Source organism: Eulemur rufifrons, chromosome 27 (genome assembly GCF_041146395.1).
Source record: "Eulemur rufifrons isolate Redbay chromosome 27, OSU_ERuf_1, whole genome shotgun sequence".
Taxonomy (NCBI): domain Eukaryota; kingdom Metazoa; phylum Chordata; class Mammalia; order Primates; family Lemuridae; genus Eulemur; species Eulemur rufifrons.
Genome location: NC_091009.1, coordinates 12,184,952 through 12,206,245, shown reverse-complemented (window position 1 = coordinate 12,206,245; position 21,294 = coordinate 12,184,952). Strand labels below are relative to the sequence as shown.

General features: G+C 36.0%; 1 protein-coding gene across 2 annotated transcripts in view; it reads left to right on the top strand.

Moving 5' to 3' along the window:
• The window catches only part of PLA2G4A (phospholipase A2 group IVA), a 113,638-nt gene that overhangs the window by 71,207 nt on the left and 21,137 nt on the right, over window positions 1-21,294 (top strand). For both annotated transcript variants that reach the window (XM_069459383.1, XM_069459382.1), the window contains 6 exons: window positions 1,488-1,710; window positions 2,424-2,538; window positions 7,849-7,986; window positions 8,076-8,168; window positions 11,667-11,738; window positions 16,524-16,766. In XM_069459383.1, coding sequence (XP_069315484.1) covers window positions 1,488-1,710; window positions 2,424-2,538; window positions 7,849-7,986; window positions 8,076-8,168; window positions 11,667-11,738; window positions 16,524-16,766 — 884 coding nt within the window. The remainder of the gene's footprint in view (window positions 1-1,487; window positions 1,711-2,423; window positions 2,539-7,848; window positions 7,987-8,075; window positions 8,169-11,666; window positions 11,739-16,523; window positions 16,767-21,294) is intronic.

Below are 21,294 nucleotides of genomic sequence, written 5' to 3'. Positions count from 1 at the left end.
TTTGTAATCTCTCAAGGTGTTTTTGTTTTTGTTTTGCTTAGCATGTGTTCCATTGTAGGTGTATCACTCTCCATTTATTAACATGTTGTTATTCTCAATTTGTCTCCAAAGAACTCTGAATCCAACAAGAAATTCTAATTTATTGTGAAGTGAGAATAGTTTGGTCTCTATGAACTGAAATCTTGTATAATAGTTTTAAAACATAAACCCTTACAGAGGAGAGGATAAATTTTAACTTCCAGTTCTGCTGTTATTAATTGAGAAATGTGAGAATTAATTAAATCCACCAATCCTTTTTTTAAATTTTTAAAATAGAAGATTTGAAAGCCATTGTGTGTCTGTAAGACAACAGCTTATGAACCATTAACGAACACAGGGCCTAGGACAAAGCAGGTACTCACGAAGAGTTAGTTTTCCCACCTCCCTGAAGGGAAAATAAACCATTATGATAAACATTTTTATTTGAATCTCAAGGAAACAAGAGATTAAAACATGTGCTAATTTCTCTTTGGTTGGATGAAGTGGTAGAGTGTTTATAGCATTCATTTTCTTTTGTTCTGTCAGTCCAGTAAGCTGTGCTTGTGTACGCCAGGACTTAGCTGATCACCTGCTACAAAAGATTAATCAATAAAGTTCATTTCCTGAATGAGGTCACAATGTATTGAGGGAGACAAACAAGTAAATAGGTAATTAATATTCAGTATGAGGTCTACAATATTAGAGGTATTGGTTCACAGGAAGGAGGCCAATGATTGAATGTTTATTGTCTTAGATATCAAAAACCAAGGCTCTTGGTGATTTTTGATTTCACCAGAAGTGGCCAAATGGTTAAGAGGCTTCACAAGAAAGCATTTACCTTAAAGACATTACTCCTCTCCAGGATTTTGCCTTCAGATTCATATGCTCAGAATCTGAATGCTTCGGATTTTGCCAGACCTACAGCTGGCAAAGTCTGGGATTTTTTCTAGTCGGCCAAGGGACAATAATAATAATTAAAAAAAAAGCATTTGTCAGGATGATTAGGCATTTACAATGGTTGAAACAGCACATTTCTACCTGTAGATAATCATCACAGAAAGTCAGATTATCAGATTGCTTGATTAGTCTTGCATCCAGACAAGTCAGTTTATTTCCATGACTCAGTTGTGTTGTGTCGTATGTCTCTAACAGTCTGATAAGGATACCTATTCCTGGCAGAGTAGATAGTGGACAGTAGGCCTAATAGAGCATCTTCTCTGGACTGTGCATGGAAGTCCAGTGTTTCCTCTGAGACCTCCCCTTTACTTTGTTTTCATTGTGGAACAGCTCCTTTCTGATTAACGCCTTCTTTCTTTCCTTAAATAGGTTAATATCTTCAATCAGATAATGAAGTTAACCAAATATATGCACCATTCTTTCTTTATCTGTGACACAGAGTAGCTGCTTTCTTTGGAGAGCATTATGCAATGCACTTTATCTTTACTGATTATGTCTTGTTTTGTTTACAGGTACATGTCAACCTTGTATTCTCACCCTGATTTTCCGGAGAAAGGGCCAGAGGAGATCAATGAAGAACTAATGAAAAATGTCAGCCACAACCCACTTTTACTTCTCACACCACAGAAAATCAAAAGATATGTTGAGTCTTTATGGAAGAAGAAAAGCTCTGGACAACCTGTCACCTTTACTGATGTCTTTGGCATGCTGATAGGAGAAACACTAATTCATAATGTAAGCTATAGTTCAGTCTGCAATACTTTTAATGCGAGTAGACAGTGCATATAATCTTTTCAATAAAAGAAAATATGATGCGTTTTGTAAAAGTCATACAACTCAGTCTTTCAACTCTGTGGACTGAGCACATTCCCCCGGCCAGGCATAACTCTTCTGCATTTCAAACTACTGCTGACCAGTTTATTCAAACTATGTATCAGTTTGGATGTGTAGGGAAACCTTAACTACCCATTCTGCCCAAGAGTGGTAATATTTTTCGATGAGGAAGTGAATACAAGCAATATATTAAAAGTAGAGGAAAAATGGAGGTTGCCCGGAAAGAGTCAGAAAAGGAAGGGGATCACGGGGAACAAACTCACTTCACATATGGCGGCAGTGTGACATTTCCTCTGGAGATAGAGAGAGGAGATAGAGAAGAGACACAGCAGGGAGTCTGGAGGCTACATTTTTTCCAGGCTCCATACAGTTGCCAAAGCATTTTCCAGTTCAAATGTAAACATAGCCCCTAGAGTTTTGATTGCTTTCAAAATGAAGATGATTACTTCCATAGAGCTTCCTTATTGTTGTTTATTCAGGACCCAGGGATTTCTAGAAATAACAAGACTTATTTTTATTATAAAAATTTTAAGTATTTTGATTGGAAGTACTATTTTAAGTAGCTTTCTCTCTGTATCTGTTTATATAAAGTCAGTTCTTTCTTCTGTGGGCAGAGAATGAACACTACCTTGAGTAGTTTGAAGGAGAAGATCAATGCTGCACAATGCCCTTTACCTCTTTTCACCTGTCTGCACGTCAAACCTGATGTTTCAGAGCTGATGTTTGCAGGTATGTCATTTCCTGTCTCAAAATATTTCCTGGAGACTTTGAACTGTGGTTTCCAGTGATTTTCTTTGGAGGAACATCGTAAGCAATTTCAGTTGCTTATTTTAATACATTTTCTGTAGCATAAGAACCTTTGAAGATATAAGAAAATATTAAGCTACATTTTATGGTTGTAGATAGTATTCCATGAAACTAGTGACTAATGTCTCTTCATTGAAATTAATGAAATAAAAATAAATCATGAATATAATCAATAACTCAATTTTAATTACCCATTTCTTAACATTTGACAAAATAACATGCCTAGTGTCTTTAGATAATTCATATTCTTTTAATTGTGGGCTATATTTTCATTAACTGGGTGATATGTTGTACAGTGGGAGTCCCTCGGTCTCTGCCAGGCATTGGTTCTAGGATGCTGGGTGGACACGAAAATCTGTGGATGCTTGAATTGCTTTTATAAATTGGCGTAGTCATAGTATTTGCATATAACCTACATGTATTTTCTTGTATGCTTTAAATCTGCGGCCCCCGACCCTGTAGCGTGTTCGGGACTGGGCCTCAGAGCTTGTCTGCAGACCCCCACCCCTGCCCACTGTCCGTGAAAAAATTGCCTTCCATGGAACTTAGGAAGTGGGGGGCCGCACAGTGGGAGGTGAGCGAGGGAAGCTTCGTGGCACTGGCAGCCACGCCCATCGCTCCCATCACCGCCTGAGCTCTGGCTCCCCGCAGCCCCCGTCCGGGGAAAAATTGTCTTCCACGAAACTGGTCCCTGGTGCCCAGAAGGCTGGGGACCGCTGCTTTAAATCATCTCTAGAAAACTCATAATACCTAATACAATGTAAATGCTATGTAAATGGTTGTCACACTGTATTGTTTAGGGAGTAATGACAAAAAAAAAAAAAAAAAAATCTGTACATGTTTAGTACAGACTCAATTGTAGTAGACCTAACTACACATTACACGTCAGCAGTAATGTGACATGTTCTGGAATTGTTTTTGGAATATTTCTGACTTGTGGTTGATTGAATCTGTGGAACTCACATATATGGAGAGCCTACTGTGTGTTTGCCATTCAAAGCACTATTCTTATTTTTATAATTCAGCACCTAAAAAGTACTAGTCTATATTTATGGCCGCTGATAACCAAAAGGCCTCCTTTTGTTAAATCTCAGGGGTGAACATTTATTTCTTCTCAAGCTATGCTTCTTGGGTGCTCCAAAAGTACGTGACATCACAATTCTGGGGGGCCCTGTTGGTATGAATGTGGTGGCGTTTCTGACCATGGCCCCTGTGGTTCATTCGATTCTTAGGAAAAGTATCTCAGTGACTTCAGTCACATCATGAACTTAAAAAACCCTCACGAATGATGTATGATTAGCAGATTTATATCCAGAATCCTTTTGTAATTTTTCTGTTTCAGTTTCTTAACCGCCTACTTTTAAACATGAAATTTGAATAGTTTACAAAAATTGGTGCACCTAGGATTTATTCATCCAACAAGTGTTTGCTAAAATGAGTACAAAGTTTATCATACTTACGGTTCGGGAAGCACTTATCACATTTGTTATTTTATTCCATTTTTACTACAGTCTGGGGAGATAGGTATCTTTAGCTTTGATTCATAGAAGAAAAAGCAAAATCCCAGAAAGATTCAATGATTTGCACATTGCCACATAGACAGTAAGTAGCAGAGCTGAGAATTGGTCTCAAAAATCCTTTGTTCCTTTTATTACCTTCTCTGATTACTGACCATGTAGAATATAGTCTTCCAGAAAGCAAAGGCTAACTCCTCTCCCTCACTACAATATTTTGTCCCTGTTCTATAAGACTTTATAATCTTGAAAATTTATAATAATTATTAAAGAAGTTAAGGCACAAGAGAATACAGAAATGTTACTATACACCAAGTGATGTAACCTCTTTTAGCCTCAGTTTTCTCATCTGTTATATGAGGACGAGATTCTCCTTACAGTGTTTTGCCGAACAAATGAGATAAGTATATAAAATACTTAAAATACCAGCAGGCCCAAATTAAGTTTCTAGTAAATCTTAACAATTTAGAGTATCCTATAAAAGCTATATAAGAAAAGTGAGAGGTCTAGATAGGATTTGAATATGAAAACATTCAAATACAATTATTCAAATATTAGTTACGGGATTGTCAAGGATGGGAAGGAAGCATGCAGGAGGGGTCTAGGATAAACATGGCATGCTTAACAGCAATAAGGGACCACACCTTTGACTGTGATGGAGTTCATGATCATAATAGAGAGTTGAGACTTTGTTATATAAGAAAAGTAAGGGCCATAATGAAAATTGCTTTTTTTTCCCCCAAAGCTATTCTTTTGTGAAGTTTTGAAATTTTTGCAAGTGTTAGGTATATAGCACTAGCAGGATAGTCAGATCTCTGCATGGCCAAATAAATTGTCTTTCACTCAGGAAGAGTTATGATATGGTGAAAAGAGCACTAGATTCTAATTTGGAAGCACTTTCCTATTTCTAAGTTGAAATACCTCAGGCCTGTGATTCTTATTTTCCTCATTATTTTATGGCATAATTTATTAGCTGTAAATTTATCTTACAGAGCTATTAAGACCAGCTTATGAGATATGCATAAGACCGAAAACTATAAGGACACATAAAAATATAATAGTCTTATTATTATTGCTATGATTGTTACTGCATTGGCCACTTTTCATTTTGAACTTTCAGTCAATAGCCATTTTCAAGAGAAAACCTAACCAAAATAATTAATGAATAAATAATTTTTTGGTAGGTGAATGTTTTGGATTTATCTAGAGTGAGAAAAGAATGTTTTATTTCCAGTTAGAAGTCTTTCAACTTGGATGTGTCTGATTTTGACAACTGCCTAAACTGAAGTACTATTACTGAGGTGAAGGGTGCATCACTAACCTTCGTTATTAAGCTTCCGTGATAAGGAGCTTTGAGCTGTATCTTCCAAAGGATGTGAACAAAACCATTAAACATTAGTTATAGAGGTATTGTACCCACATCACTAGAAAAGTAGGAACCAGGAAGTTGTCATGCTTTAATTCTCAAGATAGGGGTATGAAATTCAGAGATAGGAAATCACCCATATGCATACAGAAATTTTCCTAACAGCTCCTGATTCATTGCTAGTCATGTCTTACTAACTCCATGTAAATCATTATAAAACACACCACTTTCTGATGAAGAGTATATGTGCCGTTTGGCTTTGATTTGGAATAAATTACAATGTTATCTCATCAAAATTGTGATTTCATAACTTCCTTCACGAAAATAGAATGTTCTGGTCTGCCATTCAGTAAACAATCTACAATTCCTTTTCAAACCCTTGATGACAAGTGTTTAGGAATGTAGAATAATTTAGATGTTTAAAGATATAAAGCTGCTCATATTGTATATTACCTAATACCTTAGTGGAGTCTTATAATCACACACAGTGATATTTCTCTGATAGGATATATCCTAATACGAGTGAGACAAATAAATTATAAAAAGAGCCCCCACCCCATCATTTCAAGATTAGGTTCTCTCTAAATGAGTTCAGATCAGGTTTTACCACCATATAAATAACAAAAAAGCTTGTGGGTTTTGGAACTATTTGGACTTTGGATTGTTGGATAAGAGGTTATTGACATAATTTCAGAAAGGGAAAAACTGAAAAAAAAATAAAGTAGGGCTGAGGGTTATTGGTTGAGCAGGGATGGATAATGTTGAGACTTTAGGATCATCAGCAAAAGACTTGCATTAAAGATTAGGTAGGAGCAAGCCTTATAATTGAGAAGGGAATAGCAAGTGTAAGGCAGTGGGGTGGAAATGAACTTGACCTCTCTAAGCAACAGCAAGAAAGTCTGCGGCTGAAGTGGAACTAGCAAGACGAAATGCGATAGGAGATTGCTTAGGAGATGGGATCAGACAGGAAGTGATCTGGGCCATCATGGAGCCTTTTACGCCATGTTTTTATTGTCACTATTATGGAAAGCCAGTAGAAAGCTTTCAGCTGGTGTTGATGTGCTGTGATTTGTATTTTTTAAAATTCACTTTGGCTATGGGGTATCAAAAAGATAGTAGGGGAACAGAGTAGAGGCCTTTTAGGAGGCTGTTGTGCAGATCCAGGGGAGAAAGTATGGAAGTTTGTATTAGGATGGTCATGATGGGCAAATGGACACATGCCCGGCTTCTGAACACACCTGCCGAAAGAGCCTACAGTGCTTGGTTTTTCAGATGTGAGCTATAAGGGAAAGAGAAACGTCAAGGGTAATCCTAAAGGCTGAATAGTGGTGTCAATAGTGGTACCACTTACTGACAAGGGAAAGACTGAAGCAGTTGCAAGTGTGGGAAATGGGAGTCAGAGACAGGAGTTTTCTTGTTGAATACATTAAGATTCAGATAATTATTAGATACAGCCATGAGACTACATGAAATATAAAGTATTTATTGGGCAATTAAAATATGCCGTACCCTCTTCTGCTCTTCTTACATGTCTTGAACTCATTGGATCCTCAAAACAATCCTACAAACTACCTACTGATTTTATTCGCATTTTATAGATTAGTGACCTAAGACACAGACAAGATAAATACCCGAGTAGTAAGTAAACACAGTCAGTAAGCAGTAGATCTCACACAGTGTGATTCCAGAGCTTCTGCTCTTAGATTGTATACCTTATTGGTGCTATTACCATGTATTTCTCAAACTCCTGACCTCAAGCGATCCTCTCGCCTTGGCCTCCTGGAGTGCTAGGATTATAGCCGTGAGCTACTGTGCCCAGCCTTAATTACCTTGTATTTCTAAGACATCCAGCATAAAAACTTTGCATTGTAGTCTTGTGAGTTAGAATAAATGGTTAATAAACAAAATTAAGTGAAGATGAAAAAAAAGCAAATGTTAGAAAACATTTTATTCCATTTTCATAGGCTGCTTCCATTGTTAAAAAGAGTTAGTTTCTTCTATCTCCTCCATGGAGTTTATATCTGATTGGCAGTTTTCAGTTTTCTATTCTTTAGCATGAAGATGGACTTTATGAAAGATATTTTTCAGTTTTTAAATGGAAAAGCATATTTTCAATTTGTGCAATTAGAAGGGATCTTTTTGTATTGTCTCATCTTATGATGTATAAATATTTTTTCCCTCAACTTCTGCGCATTGCCATAAACATGGAAGGCATTTAGTTAATGTTTTTATATTAATATTTTAAATGAATGAGTGAGAATAACCATGGCATTATTAAAGTGATTATTATCTTTCTGCATCTCTGTAGCATTTTCTTATTAGTGGATTGTCTTGTGTTTACAATGCTTTCAGATTGGGTTGAATTTAGTCCATATGAAATTGGCATGGCTAAATATGGTACTTTTATGGCTCCTGACTTATTTGGAAGCAAATTTTTTATGGGAACAGTTGTGAAGAAATATGAAGAAAACCCCTTGCATTTCTTAATGGGTAAGTGGTAAAAATCTTATCACTAATTTGTTTGACTATTTTAAATCCTGGCACATTTTAAATTATTTTCTGTTTCTACTTTATTTTAGGAGTCTGGGGCAGTGCCTTTTCTATATTGTTCAACAGAGTCTTGGGAGTTTCTGGTTCACAAAATAAAGGTTCCACAATGGAGGAAGAATTAGGTATTGTAATAATATGTTTACATTGATAAAAATTATGTTACATTGTTAAATTTTGTTAATATGTATAGAGACAAAATTAAATCTTCATAAGGACTGTAATTATTCTAAATTTATCGGTAATTTGGTTGAACCAATGTTAATATTTTCTGAAAATCATATGTAAATTATTTCCAAAGTATTTTCACGCCGAGGTTATAGAATTAATAAAAAGCATTGATTCTTAAGAATAATTTTTAATAGGATACCTCCATTCCTTTCTATCATTATGTTTCTAAACATACTATTTTTATTAAGAAGCCCTTTTATTAAATAAAGGTAGTTTTTAAAGATTAGATTCATCAAAAGTTAGATACAGTATGACACTTAAGGATAAAGTCATGCTTGTCACAGTTAATTCACCCCTTAAATATTAACTCACTAGAATTCTGTTAGCATCTCATAGCTAAATTATACCAAAAAGAAGGGGGAAAAAACAAATTACATCTAGTACAGTAAAACTAATGATTTTCATTATATCTAACCCATTCGTCCATAATAAATTTAAAAATATTCACAAAAATTGAAAAACTAGACAAACTCAATTGCAGACCAGTGGTTTTGATTCATTATAAGAATAATACACTGGTTGCTCATGCTTGTAATTCCAGCTACTTGGGAGGCTGAGGTGGGAGAATCCCTTGAGCCCAGGAGTTCAAGGCTACGATGAGCTGTGATTGTGCCACTCCAGCCTGGGCGACAAAGTGAGACCTTGTCTCTAAAAAATAATAACGATGATAATAGTAATAATAGTGCCATAGAAATATGTTTTCTTAAATGAATAAATTTGACTTAAAGCAAATAGAACAAAACATATATTCAGCATCTCCCCAAAGCCTTGCCATGTGTATTTTAATCCACACTAATTTTGGTTATGGCTGTTTTGGCTGATAGTGGAAAGAAGCAGTGGAATGCTCAGTCTGAATTTGGGGCCAGACCAGCAGGGACCAGGGAGAAGGGTGCCAGGGACCGTCAGCACAACTGTCTCTTTTCTGTCTGGAGAGTATAGCAGATCTATTTGAGAACAGAAAAATTGACAGAATAACATTAATAACTTTTTCAGTAATCAAGTCACTTGAAGAATGAGTGCATGTAAAAAGCCTACTGCAGGAGTTTTAAACGAACTGCCCTTGGTTATCCTAGGCAGTGGCAGTGGATTTAATTAAGCTTTATGTGCAGAAGAGAATACAATTGTAAGAACTGGAACACTGTCAATTCGCTTATGAGCAGTATTATCACTCCCCCTGCAAGAGCTGATTTTAGTTATTCAGTATTTGAGTTGATGTTTATATTTAGTGCAGCAAACTTCTGTAGCCCTTAATATTTTCGTTAAGAGTGTCATTTGTGTTTTTGGGTTGTTCTAAATAAGTCATGGAGAAGTGATCGTATAATTTCATTAGAGCCAGAGATTTTAAAATAAAAATAAAAACAAACGAAAAAGCACTTTGTGTTTGCACTTACTCCTGTCCTCTGATCATCACCCAGTTAAGGAGAAGACGAGGGAGGTGGCCCTCTTGAGCCTGCTGTGACCTTAAATCCAGTGCACATTCTCTAATGATAACCAGAAGGCAAAGGGTACAGATACCCTAAGGTTTATTATTTCTTTCCTCCTAAGGAAGGAAGGGAATAGGACTGAAATAATACATCTGAAGCTGGGTGAGACAGTGGCTGAAGGCCAAGGACAAGGAGGAGGTTTATACTAAATAGTTTTGGGAAGACTCTTTGTTGAGAAGTTCCCTTTGAGGCCAGCCGTCTGGCAGCTTATTTGCTTGTTCTGTGTGTCAGGCTGAGGTGGAATATTGTGTATCTGTGACCCCCCGGTCAGCAGGAAACATGTTACCTCAGATTAAGTAAGGGTTTCCAGAAATGAAACCAGAGAGGTGACCAAGGGGACTCTGAGGACTCCTGGTGACTTTTTAATCCTTTGACTGGGTGAAGTCTACCTCTTGAAGGGATATTCAGAAGTTGTGTTTGTTTTTTTGTTTGTTTTCTTCCTTCTGAAGAGAGACTTTAAGGTAAATTGGACCATACTCAGGTCTCTCCAAATGAAATTATTTACCTTCTTAAGGAAGTTTGAATGTGAGCAATTCATGTTTTTGAAAAGATGGAGCTGTACGTTATACTATAAAGATGGAAAATATATTAATATAAATTCAGAATATTTAGCTATTCGTATCATAAAAGTTTCCTAATAAAGAAGACAATATTTTCGTGAACCATTTTCTTAAATCAGAATATCAAATGTGACAAAAAAAAAAAGAGAAAGAAAATGTTTAAGGAAAGAAAAGAAAATACAGGTAGGACCAGAAACACACTTAATGTATATGACACTTGAACCGGATCATTTCTTAACATTACCCTCCTTTATACAACAAAATTGATATCTGTAATAGTCCTGAAATGAGATGAATAATATTAGCTTGTGAACGTTTTATTTTATTGAACTTCATGTGTATAGTTGTGCCAGTAAAAATAAAAAATAAATGTCAATCTATTGCCCCAAGCATTTACTGATTCTTCCATTCCATACTCTTGATCATTTGCATACGTGCCATTTATGTAAGTAAGATAAACACTTGCAAAGTAATATGGTGAAACCAAATGTCATACCTGTATTTCTTTGAGTTTAAAGCCTCCCAAATGATTCTATCTCCGAAATTTGTAATTTTGGAGTTAGCTTCTTAAAATAAAAGAATTTTATTGACTAACACAAGAGGAAAAAGAACTCACAGCAGAAAGTGGTTTTCTATAGGTGTCCAAACATAGTTTGATTTCTTTTGCAAATAGTGATGATGAGGATGATCTACATATTTCATTGTTTAGGTACATTTTACTTGAAAAAATACAGCTAGTTTTTGTGCTAGATTTTACTGCTGTCTTTGTTGTAAGGATTTATGGTTGCTATTTTAGTTTTTATAAACTCTCTGTTAATATGTTCTGCAGGAAACACAAATTCTTGACGCCAAAAGGTGAATTTCATCAGACAATTTTCAGTATAATTGAATTCAAAAGATAATTTATATTAGTAGCTTTGATTCATTTTGAGGAAACTTCTCTAGCTCCCCTGCAGATTTTGGTTTTATCCTTTATTTACTTTCATAAACACCTTAAAAGCATTTAATTGAAAAGCATATCTATTTTTGCTATAACAAGAAGTTTCCTATAATCAAGTTGTTATTTTTGTCATAATTATGATAAACATATGAAATTATCTCCTTTAAATCATGAATGAATAAATTTAAACTAATTTTTCACTTCCTGGGAAATTTGATTTTGCAATGAGAAATTTGAAAACCATAGTAACTCTAACAAATCTAGATTTACTAAATAGATCTTAATGTACACTAGTGGAGCTTTGTAGACCTCCTTCTGTGGTTTTGTTCAGATTAACTTCTTGATAATAAATTTAAATTTGAATTTTCACACCTCGATGCTTAATTGTTTTTTTTTTCTTTTCCACAGAAAATATTACAGCAAAGCATATTGTGAGTAACGATAGCTCAGACAGTGATGATGAGTCACAAGAACCCAAAGGTAAGAGAGCAGGAAACTTCTCTGGCAGAGATCCCCGAGGGAAGGGTGTGAACGTTTTGCCTGAATCTCTCACTCAAGATGCTAGTGGTCATCTCCACTTACGGCACTGGAGTAATGGGATTGCAGCTTTCCATTGAGAGAGAGGATTAAATGTTGTGTATTATAATAAAATAGCACATATATATCTCTAACTTCTTTTTTTTAACACATCAAAAATATTATCTGTTGAACAAATGAACAAATCTGAGATGGTAGAAATGCTAAATTCTGTTTTAAGTCTGATTGGGGCACTGGGATTCTTAACATGGATATTGTGATTTGGGAACATTTTTAGGTGGTTTTAAAAATTAAAATTTTATTATTAAGTAACATGCAAAAAATTGTCTCTTCCCTCTATTCCTGAGGTTTATCTCGTGGCTGACACCTCACTTTTTGGGAAGGGATCAGGGCTGAAGTGGTGGAAAATGATCAAGAACTTGTTGCATCTATTGTTTGGTAGTATAAATGAATCCTCTTGCTTTTGACAAGGCAGTTTGCAGTTTCATATGGATTACCACAGTCAGCAGTGGACGTGGGGCAGATTGGATTTGCAACAAGCATGAGGGTCATGTTTGATGCAAATGTTATGTGGAAAATGGAGAGATTTTAGATTTTGATACAGTGTATTGACATATTCACTGATAAAAATGTCCCCAATAGTCCAAAAAAAATTAACAAAAAACAAAGAGAAGACTGTAACAACTGGGCAAATCTGTCCTATTATAGTTTGTATACAATCTAGATTTTAGAATATATTTAATACTTTATTGTCCAAAACTTAATGAATCTCACCAGGCAAGGTGTAGATATTGAAAGAGCCAGTTTTATCTTTGCTTAATTATCAGTAAAATTAAAATTCTCTTTTTGGCTGGGCCTTGTAGGTCACGCCTGTAATCCTAGCACTCTGGGAGGCTGATGGGGGAGGATGGCTTGAGCTTAGGAATTCTAGACCAGCCTGAGCAAGAGCGAAACTCTGTCTCTACTAAAAATAGAAAAACTTAGCCAGGCACGGTGGCATGTGTCTGTGGTCCCAGCTACTTGGAAGGCTGCGGCAGGAGGATGGCTTGAGCCCAGGAGTTTGAGGTTGCTGTGAGCTACGATGACACCACTGCACTCTAGCCTGGGTGACAGAGCCAGACTCTGCCTCAAAAAAAAAAAAAAAAAAAAAAAAGTTCTCTTTGCATAGTTGGGCTATTACTTCCTCTTAAATTGACTTTGTGCAAACTATATAAAAGGTGCCTTCTCTGGGGAATGCAGCCGCACAGGGCCACAGCATGGCGGGTGTGCAGTGTCTTGGGAACTTTAAAAAAGAGAATCCCTTCTCTGGGCAGGTGAAGCTTTTGTCTGGGCACAGGGTGTGGCGTGGAGCATAAGCTGGGTTTCAGCCCCGATTTGCCCTCTCTCCTGCTGCTTTCTGCAGCCCTTGATTTACCTGATCAAATACAGCAGCGCTGGTCCTCATGAGGAACCCCAAAAGACTCCTGCCCTGGAAGGAAAATTAATCCTAATTCTGGCTCATTTATTTTTTAAATTTTAATGTTACATTTTAGTTGTTGAAGTCCTTTTTATTTTGAATTTCCATTTAATGAAGGAAGCTAGCCAGTACAAAAGAAATAGAAATCCTATGCCCAGAATCTCTAGAATTAATTGTGTATTGATTTAGAGACTGCCAAGTAGATTTAATAATACTTTGTCAATTTTTAAGTCAATTTCTATCGATGGGCAGTGGATTTGATAACCTATGCAGTGCTAGCTGGTTCTTAAGGCTGAGGAGTTCAAGGACCTCTTCAATATGGCTGCTTTGGGTTCAGTACCAGCCTTGATTAGAGTATAATATTTAGTATGGTTTTGAAGTTTTCTTTTTCATTCTTAATATTTATTTTTTCCTTTTAATAGATTTTTAGAGCAGTTTCTGGGTTCAAGCAAAATTGAGTGGAAAATACAGGAGCCCTTTGTCTCCTGCCTAGTCATCCCTTCCTCTCCCAAACCCTGACAAGCCCTAATCTTGTTACTGTCTCCATAGTTTTGCCTTTTCCAGAATGTCATGTAGTTGGAATCATACAGTATGTTGCCTTTTCAGATTGGCTTCTTGCACATAGTAGTATGCATTTAAAGTTCTTCCATGACTTTGCATGGTTTTATAGCTCATTTCTTTTTAGTGCTGAATAATATTCCATTGTCTGAATGTAGCATAGTGTATCCATTCACCTAGGAAGGATATTTTGGTTGCTTTCAAGTTTTGGAAAGTGTTAACAAAGTCACTGTAAACATCTGTGTTCAAGTTTTTGTGTGAACATAAATTTTCAATTCATTTGGGTAAATACCATGGAACACAATTGCTGGTTCATATGGCAAGAGGATATTTAGTTTTGTAAAAAACTGCTAAACTGTCTTCCAAAGTGGCTTACCATTTTCCATTCCCACCAGCAATGAATGACAGTTCTTGTTGCTCCACATCTTTGCCAGCATTTGGTGTTGTCTGTGTTTTGGATTTTGGCCACTCTAGTAGATATGTATTAATAGTAGTATCTCATTATTGTTTTAACTTACATTTCCCTGATCACATATGATGTGGAGCATCTTCCATATGCATTTTGCTGTCTGTATATCTTCTTTGGTGAGGTGTCTGTTCAAGTCTTTAGCCAATTCTTTATTTTTTTTTGCCTTGTTTTAGAGATGGGATCTTGTTGTATTGCCCAGGCTGGATTCCAACTCCTGGGCTCAAGCAATCCTCCCTCCTCAGTCTCCTGAGTAGCTGGGATTACAGGCATGCACCACTATGCCTGGCCCTAAGACATTTTTAATTAGGTTTGTTTCTTATTGTTGAGTTTTAAGAGTTCTCTGTATGTTTTGTATTACAGTCCTTTATCAAATATGTCTTTTGCAAATAATTTCTCTGAGTCTGTAGCTTATCTTATTCTGTTGAGCCTCCTTAATTTTCAGTCATATGATTTTGTGCAAGGTCTTTAGTCATTTTCAACTTTACTTTCTTCGGATATATCCTAGAATTCTTTACCTCCTCTCACATAATTTTTGCAATCATTAAGTAGTAAATGCATACGAAAAGGCTTCAAGTTGTAAACTGTGATATAAATAGAAATGTCTTATTAGTATTGTAACTAATAAACAATAAATATAATTTATCTTTTGACTGCTGGGTTTGTCTTGCAAATGATGCTGTTTTCCAATGTATCATAAGGAAGGGAAATCTTTTGCTGGTACAGAAGTAGGGAGTTTTAGGAGAAGAAGTAGAAGGAGAAAGTGAAGGGGGAAGGCAGGGGGAGGAGGAGGAGTGGCAAGAGGAGAAGGCACCCCGAATCTGTAGAAATAATTGAGTATCTTAATCATATCCTGTGTAACTGGAGATAAAAATCATTCATTTGAAAGTCTGATGTTCTAGTGAAAGGTTTTCTTTGTCGTGTTTGGCAGTAGAAAACTGTGGGAGTATTTGTTTTTAGTGACTATGTAGTCATCAGGATTGGTTACTGAAAGAGAGATCTCTTCCTTTACTCAACTTGGTTAAGTGAATCTTTGTGAAGATAAAAATCAATATTTATTAAGGTTTTATGCATGTTTCCTTTACATTTACTGGAAAGTATGAAGTTTGAATGTAGATTCTCTTTTCTTTCTCTCTCAGCACCTGCACACAGTCATACACATGCATGCGCACACAGTTACATGTTCATATATGTTTACATACAGAGCTTCCAGAAATCGGAGCAGAGGGGGTTTGGGCAGGTGAAGTTATACTCTGCCATGAAGTGTTGTTTGATTTTGATTATGAATAAATAATATTGATGCTGCTGCTGCCCAACTGTTTCTACTACTAGCTGGGATTTGTTAAGAATTTAACATGGGCCAGGCACTTTTCTGAGAGCTCCACATGGGTGCACATACTCAGTTAATCCTCGCAACAGCATTAGGAGGTTTACCCATGAGGAAGCAAAGGAAGAGAAGGGGTAACTAGTAAACAGTGAGAGGGGATTGGCACACAGGCAGTCTGATTCTGGAGCCAGTGCTCTAAATTATGCACAGCGGAACTTCCCAGTAGTAGTGATGTAGGCATAGGTTTTAAGGAAACAGTCATTTCATAAAACTGCTTCTTTGGGATGATTGCTGAATTTTAAAAACATGTTTAGCATTTGTTTAAATTACAGGGTTTTCTATCCCCAAACTTTATAATCAAGGATCAAATGATAGCTCATATGACCAGCAGGTCATAAGGGTGTTTATTGAATAGCAAGTGTATGCCGAATCCTTTAGTTGTCCCTCCTCAGTTTGCTTAATTCCTGGATGTTTACTAAACAGGATAAACATTCTTCAGGAAACTTAAGACATGTAGAAGGTAGGATTAGCTACTGTGGATTTTCTGTGTGTACGTGTGTGTGTGTGGTTGTGTGTGCCTGTGTGTGCCTGTCTGTGAACCCAGGGGAAAGGAAGAAAATGACCGAGAAAGGGAAGAAATGAGAAAATGAAAGCAGTTTACCTGGAAATCTAAGACTAAGCCAAGGGGCACTTTCAAGAATAGAACCTTTACACTGACTAGAGGCAAAAGGTAAACTAAGAACAATTTAAGAACAAAATGATTTATTGAAATATTTTCTACGTTAATTTATACAAACAACACAGATTAAATCAAAAGCCGTAGAACCTCGCTGTTAAGTTTAACATTGAATCATCCGAAGAAGATCCTTTTGTAAAACATTCCTTTTAGAGTCTGTATAATGATCTCTTCTGTTTCCTCAGGCACCGAAAATGAAGATGCTGAAAGAGATGATCAAAATGAGGGTCAAGCGAGCTGGGTCCATCGGATGTTAATGGCCCTGGTGAGCGATTCGGCTTTGTTCAATACCAGAGAAGGCCGTGCGGGGAAGGTGCACAACTTCATGCTGGGCTTGAATCTCAATTCATCATATCCACTGTCTCCTTTGAGAGATTTTAACACACAGGAATCTTTCGATGAAGATGAACTGGATACAGCTGTAGCAGGTAAGTACAAAAAATATAATCCGTGGAAATTAATTCAGAAGATCTTTATTCCTTCTCTGGGGAGAAGCATTTTAATTATTAACACTAATTCCTTTACACTCAGTTACAACAACTTGCATTTAATAGGTGAAGGGCTTCAAATTACTGGGTTTTTGGAGGGAGGGGGAAGAAAAAATGACATCAGATGGGAAATGGTCTAGTCATGTCAGTATAGAAAATTTTCGCTGAAATCTTGAGAGAGACTTTAGATCCTCCCTGTATTGGTCAGGGTTCACTTGCAGAAAGTAGGAAACTCTCTACCTCATTTAACTGAAAGGGGTTTAAACTAGGGAATTCGGTGCTTACAAAATTGTTGCCAAGGCAGGGATGAGCAAGCTCTAGGCCGAGCTTCCAGGAATGACTCCAAAAACCCTGCAGAATCATCCCCACAAATGCCTCAGCAACTATGCTTGGCAGTAAAAATACCAGCAACGTAGCCTCTGTCTCATTTCCTTTTTCATACCTCACGTGGTGTGTTTCTCTTTGGCCGAGGCCAGGCCTCAGCAGCACTGGAGCTGCAAGGGAACCTAGCAAACACGGCCCCTGACTCTCGTGTGGTGCTGGGACGCAGGCGGCGTTGGGGTCGGATTGGAGCCGAGGTAGCCAGTCTGCAGACTCCATCAGGCAATTGAATCTGTCCCTCCAGTTCTCGGAAAGGTTAGGTCACTTTCTTAGGGCCGCCTGGCAAGAACCTGGTCACTTTCAGGTTTGTCACTTAGCCACCTCCTCAAGAATAATCCCTTTATACTTCAGCTCTGTGTCTGCTATAGATTAAAAGTTACATTTGCCTTGGTGACTTATCAACACATACTAATCTTTTTTGTGATGGGCCTGTCATCTCAAGTATTTATACTTCATCGCCCCATCGTCTTTCCTTGAACTGCCCGAACGTCTTTCTTCAGTCATGTTTGTCTAAGGACATTGCCGGGATGCTGGAAAAACTGAAAGGGGATATTTCAAAAACAAACTTTCTACTGTCCTTTAAGCATCATACCCATAAATATTTTTGAAAATTAGGATACAGCTTTAGATTTTGTTGTTTTTTTGGTAGTATTGTTTCTATTTGTTGTTTGACCTTAGGGAAATTATAGAAGCAAAAGTGATTCCTGTTGCCTCATAAAAAATGAGTCCAAATTCATATTTTGAATGAATTATATTTATGGCACCAAACTCTACGATATGAGATATTTCTGATTACATACCTGTAATCCAAACCCTTTTATATTAACTATAATAAAAGTCTATTTGTGATAAAGTCAATGCCGCTTTTAAAATCCATCCAAAATACAAATACACTTAACCACACGGCAGTGGCATTATTTTTCTTGTTTTGTGGCACATGATGATGCTTATTGCCATTGTAATACCAATAAAATATGTCTCCTCTAGAAACTTATGCTTTGTAGATGAATGATGATGGGCTTAAAAAATAACTTTTACAACATTGAGGTGTATAAAGAATATTCAGTTATTTTACTCTACAGGAAAGGAAGACCAAAAAAGATAATTCTGTCATCGTTGTCTAAAATTTCTCAACAGAGCTGGGATTGGGACACAGGTCTCTTGACACTGCTTTAAGCCTTTCCCTTTCCCACAGCCCTTAGTTTTATTAGTCATTATCTTTCTGATGTAAAAATGGAAGTTCTGTTTGTGTATACTTTATGACATCTGTTTTACATTATTACTTTATTGCATGACCCAGCCGAGCTCCTTATGTGGCTTGCACGGCACGTGTTCCACATTCCACATTTTAACAACTTCCTGATGGTTTTGCAATATTTTATGTAGACTTGGTGGTGTTAGTGTTGCCAGATAAAATACAGAATGCCCAGTTAGATCTGAATTTCAAATAATATGTATATATGCATATAAATAATATCTGTATATAACCCTTACAATATTTGAGACATACACTAAATTATTATTTGTTGATTATATGAAATTCAAATTAAACTGGGCATCTTGTATTTTTATTAGCTAAATTTGGCAACTTTAGGAATTATGCCTCATCTTTCTTATTTTCTTTCAAATTATTCTGCATTTTTCATCTTCCTTCTTTGTTTTGTTCATTCTCACATTCACACTGTATTTACAGAGTACTTATAATGTGCTTAGTCTTTGGGATCCGGTAGTCAATAAGACAGATGTAATCCTTGGCCTCATAAAGATGAAAAGCATTTCATGGGCCATCCTCAAAGTTTTGATTAATGGAAGGATTTATGTACTTTAGGTAACAGTGATAGAAAAGTAGAGTAAAACTAAAAATCAGCAACCTGGATCCTAATGGAACTGTCAGCAAGGATACAACAACCTTAATTGAGGATATGATCGCAAGTAAGAATATGAGATAAACATGGGTGTTAGGGTTTGGAGAATCACAGTTGTACATCACCTTGTCTGATTGCTTTCTTTTGTTTCGTGCCCTTTGAAATAAGAATTATAGACAGTTTTCGTAACATGATAGGAAGAAATATATCATTCATCCCAAAATATGGTATTATATAGACTAAATATTTCTTTTGTTAAGAGATTTTAAAGTGTTCTAACCTAAAGTAATTTTTATTTTTTTTATTATTATGGGTACATAATAGTCGTATATATTTATAGGTACATGTAATGTTTTGATACAGGCATGCAATGTGAATTAATCAAATAAGGGTAATTGGGGTATCCAACACCTCAGCATTTATGATTTCTTTGTATTAGGGACATTCCAATTCTCTTATAGTTACTAAAATAGTTGTAAATGAATCATCTTTGGAAAGAACTTTCAATGTCATTTCTCAGAGTGTATCTCATTAAAATTACATTTTACTCATTTTATATTTATTCAATTAAAAATGTATTTAGGGTACTGATTTCAGTGAAAAAAATTCAGCCAGTTCAGTGACAAACTAATTAAACTTTATTGTTTACAGATCAATATTGCTAAAAATGATTGCATTTTAGACTGAGTTTACTGAATTGATTAGTGCTTTTTCAGTCAAGGACTTTACTAAGTGAGACCCCATTTATCTCCCTCTGGTTGTTTCCAAGTTTTAGAATAACCGTATGTCTGGATTGAAAGCTAAAAGTTTTTTTTTTTAATTTTTTTTTTTAATTTCAGGATATTATGGGGGTACAAACATTTTGGTTACATGTTATGACTTTGCCACACCTAACCATGATTTGAGGCTTGCCTTTTCCCCCCTACAACGCTCACCGTGTCTATTAGTTGTGAGTGTACCCACCTCCAACCCCCCAATCCCTGGAGAGTATTACTACCGTGGGAGCACCATAGTGTTGATCAGTCAGTGCCAATTTGATGGCAAGTACATATGGTGCCTATTCTTCCATTCTTGTGATACCTCGCTTGGGAGGATGGGCTCAAGCTCTATCCAGGAAAATATAAGATGTGCTAGATCACCATCATTTCTTATAATTGAGTAGTATTCCATTGTATGCATATACCATATTTTATTCATCCACTCATGGATTGACGGGCACTTGGGTTGATTCCACATCGTTTTAATACTGAATTGTGCTGCCATAAACATTCGGGTGCAGATGTCTTTATTATAGAATTATAAGAGAATAGAATTATTCTTTTGGGTAAATGCCTAATAGTGCTATATCACAAACTATGATCCTTTGGTTCATAAGGTCTTCATTAAAATTCCTCTCATACAACTACATGCCACAATTTAATGAAAACATTAATTTTAGGTTATTTCTCATTTAATTTTGTACCCTTATACAAAAAATAGAGATTTTTATCTAATTTAGCTATTATGTTGGAAAAATCTTATATCTTAGTTTACCCTATGTTGATTTTGTTTATACAAATTAAAATTTGAGTATCTTAGAATTGAAACAATCCCTCAAAATGGGAAAAAGTGTACTATTTTTTTTTTACTTCACTTTTGAGACTATCTGTTGAAAACAAGCGAAATTATAAGATGGTGAAAATCCCTTTGTTAGTTTACTGCAAAATAGTTGTATACCTGTAGAAACAAATTTTGGAGAAGCTTTTCGTTAGTTACATGACTTCTTTCCTGTTTACTTTTGTGTTTTTGCTATTTACTGTGACATATACCATCTGGAATAAGAAATCAAGACATGAGTTAATTCAGGCCAGATTTCAAAACACAGACATCCAAATATTTGTACATTGTAAATTGAATCTGGGTGATGTATTAATAAAATGACCATTACAAATGTCCACAATTGAACTGCTTTGAGGAAATGTTACATAATTGTAAAACAGACTTATGTTTCTATACCTATCAGAGAACCTGATTAACTCATTCAAAGGTTTGGAAACCTTGTATACTTTAAATTATGGGAGGATATTCTTCCATATGGCTTTTATCCCATACTCTATGACATTTTAGTGGACGTTACATGATAAATCCAGTTCAAGTTCAAATAAATTTGGAAAAACTGGCAACTCTATCTCCCTCTTCAAATGCAATGGGATACCCTAATGAGTTTAAGTCCTACTTAAAAG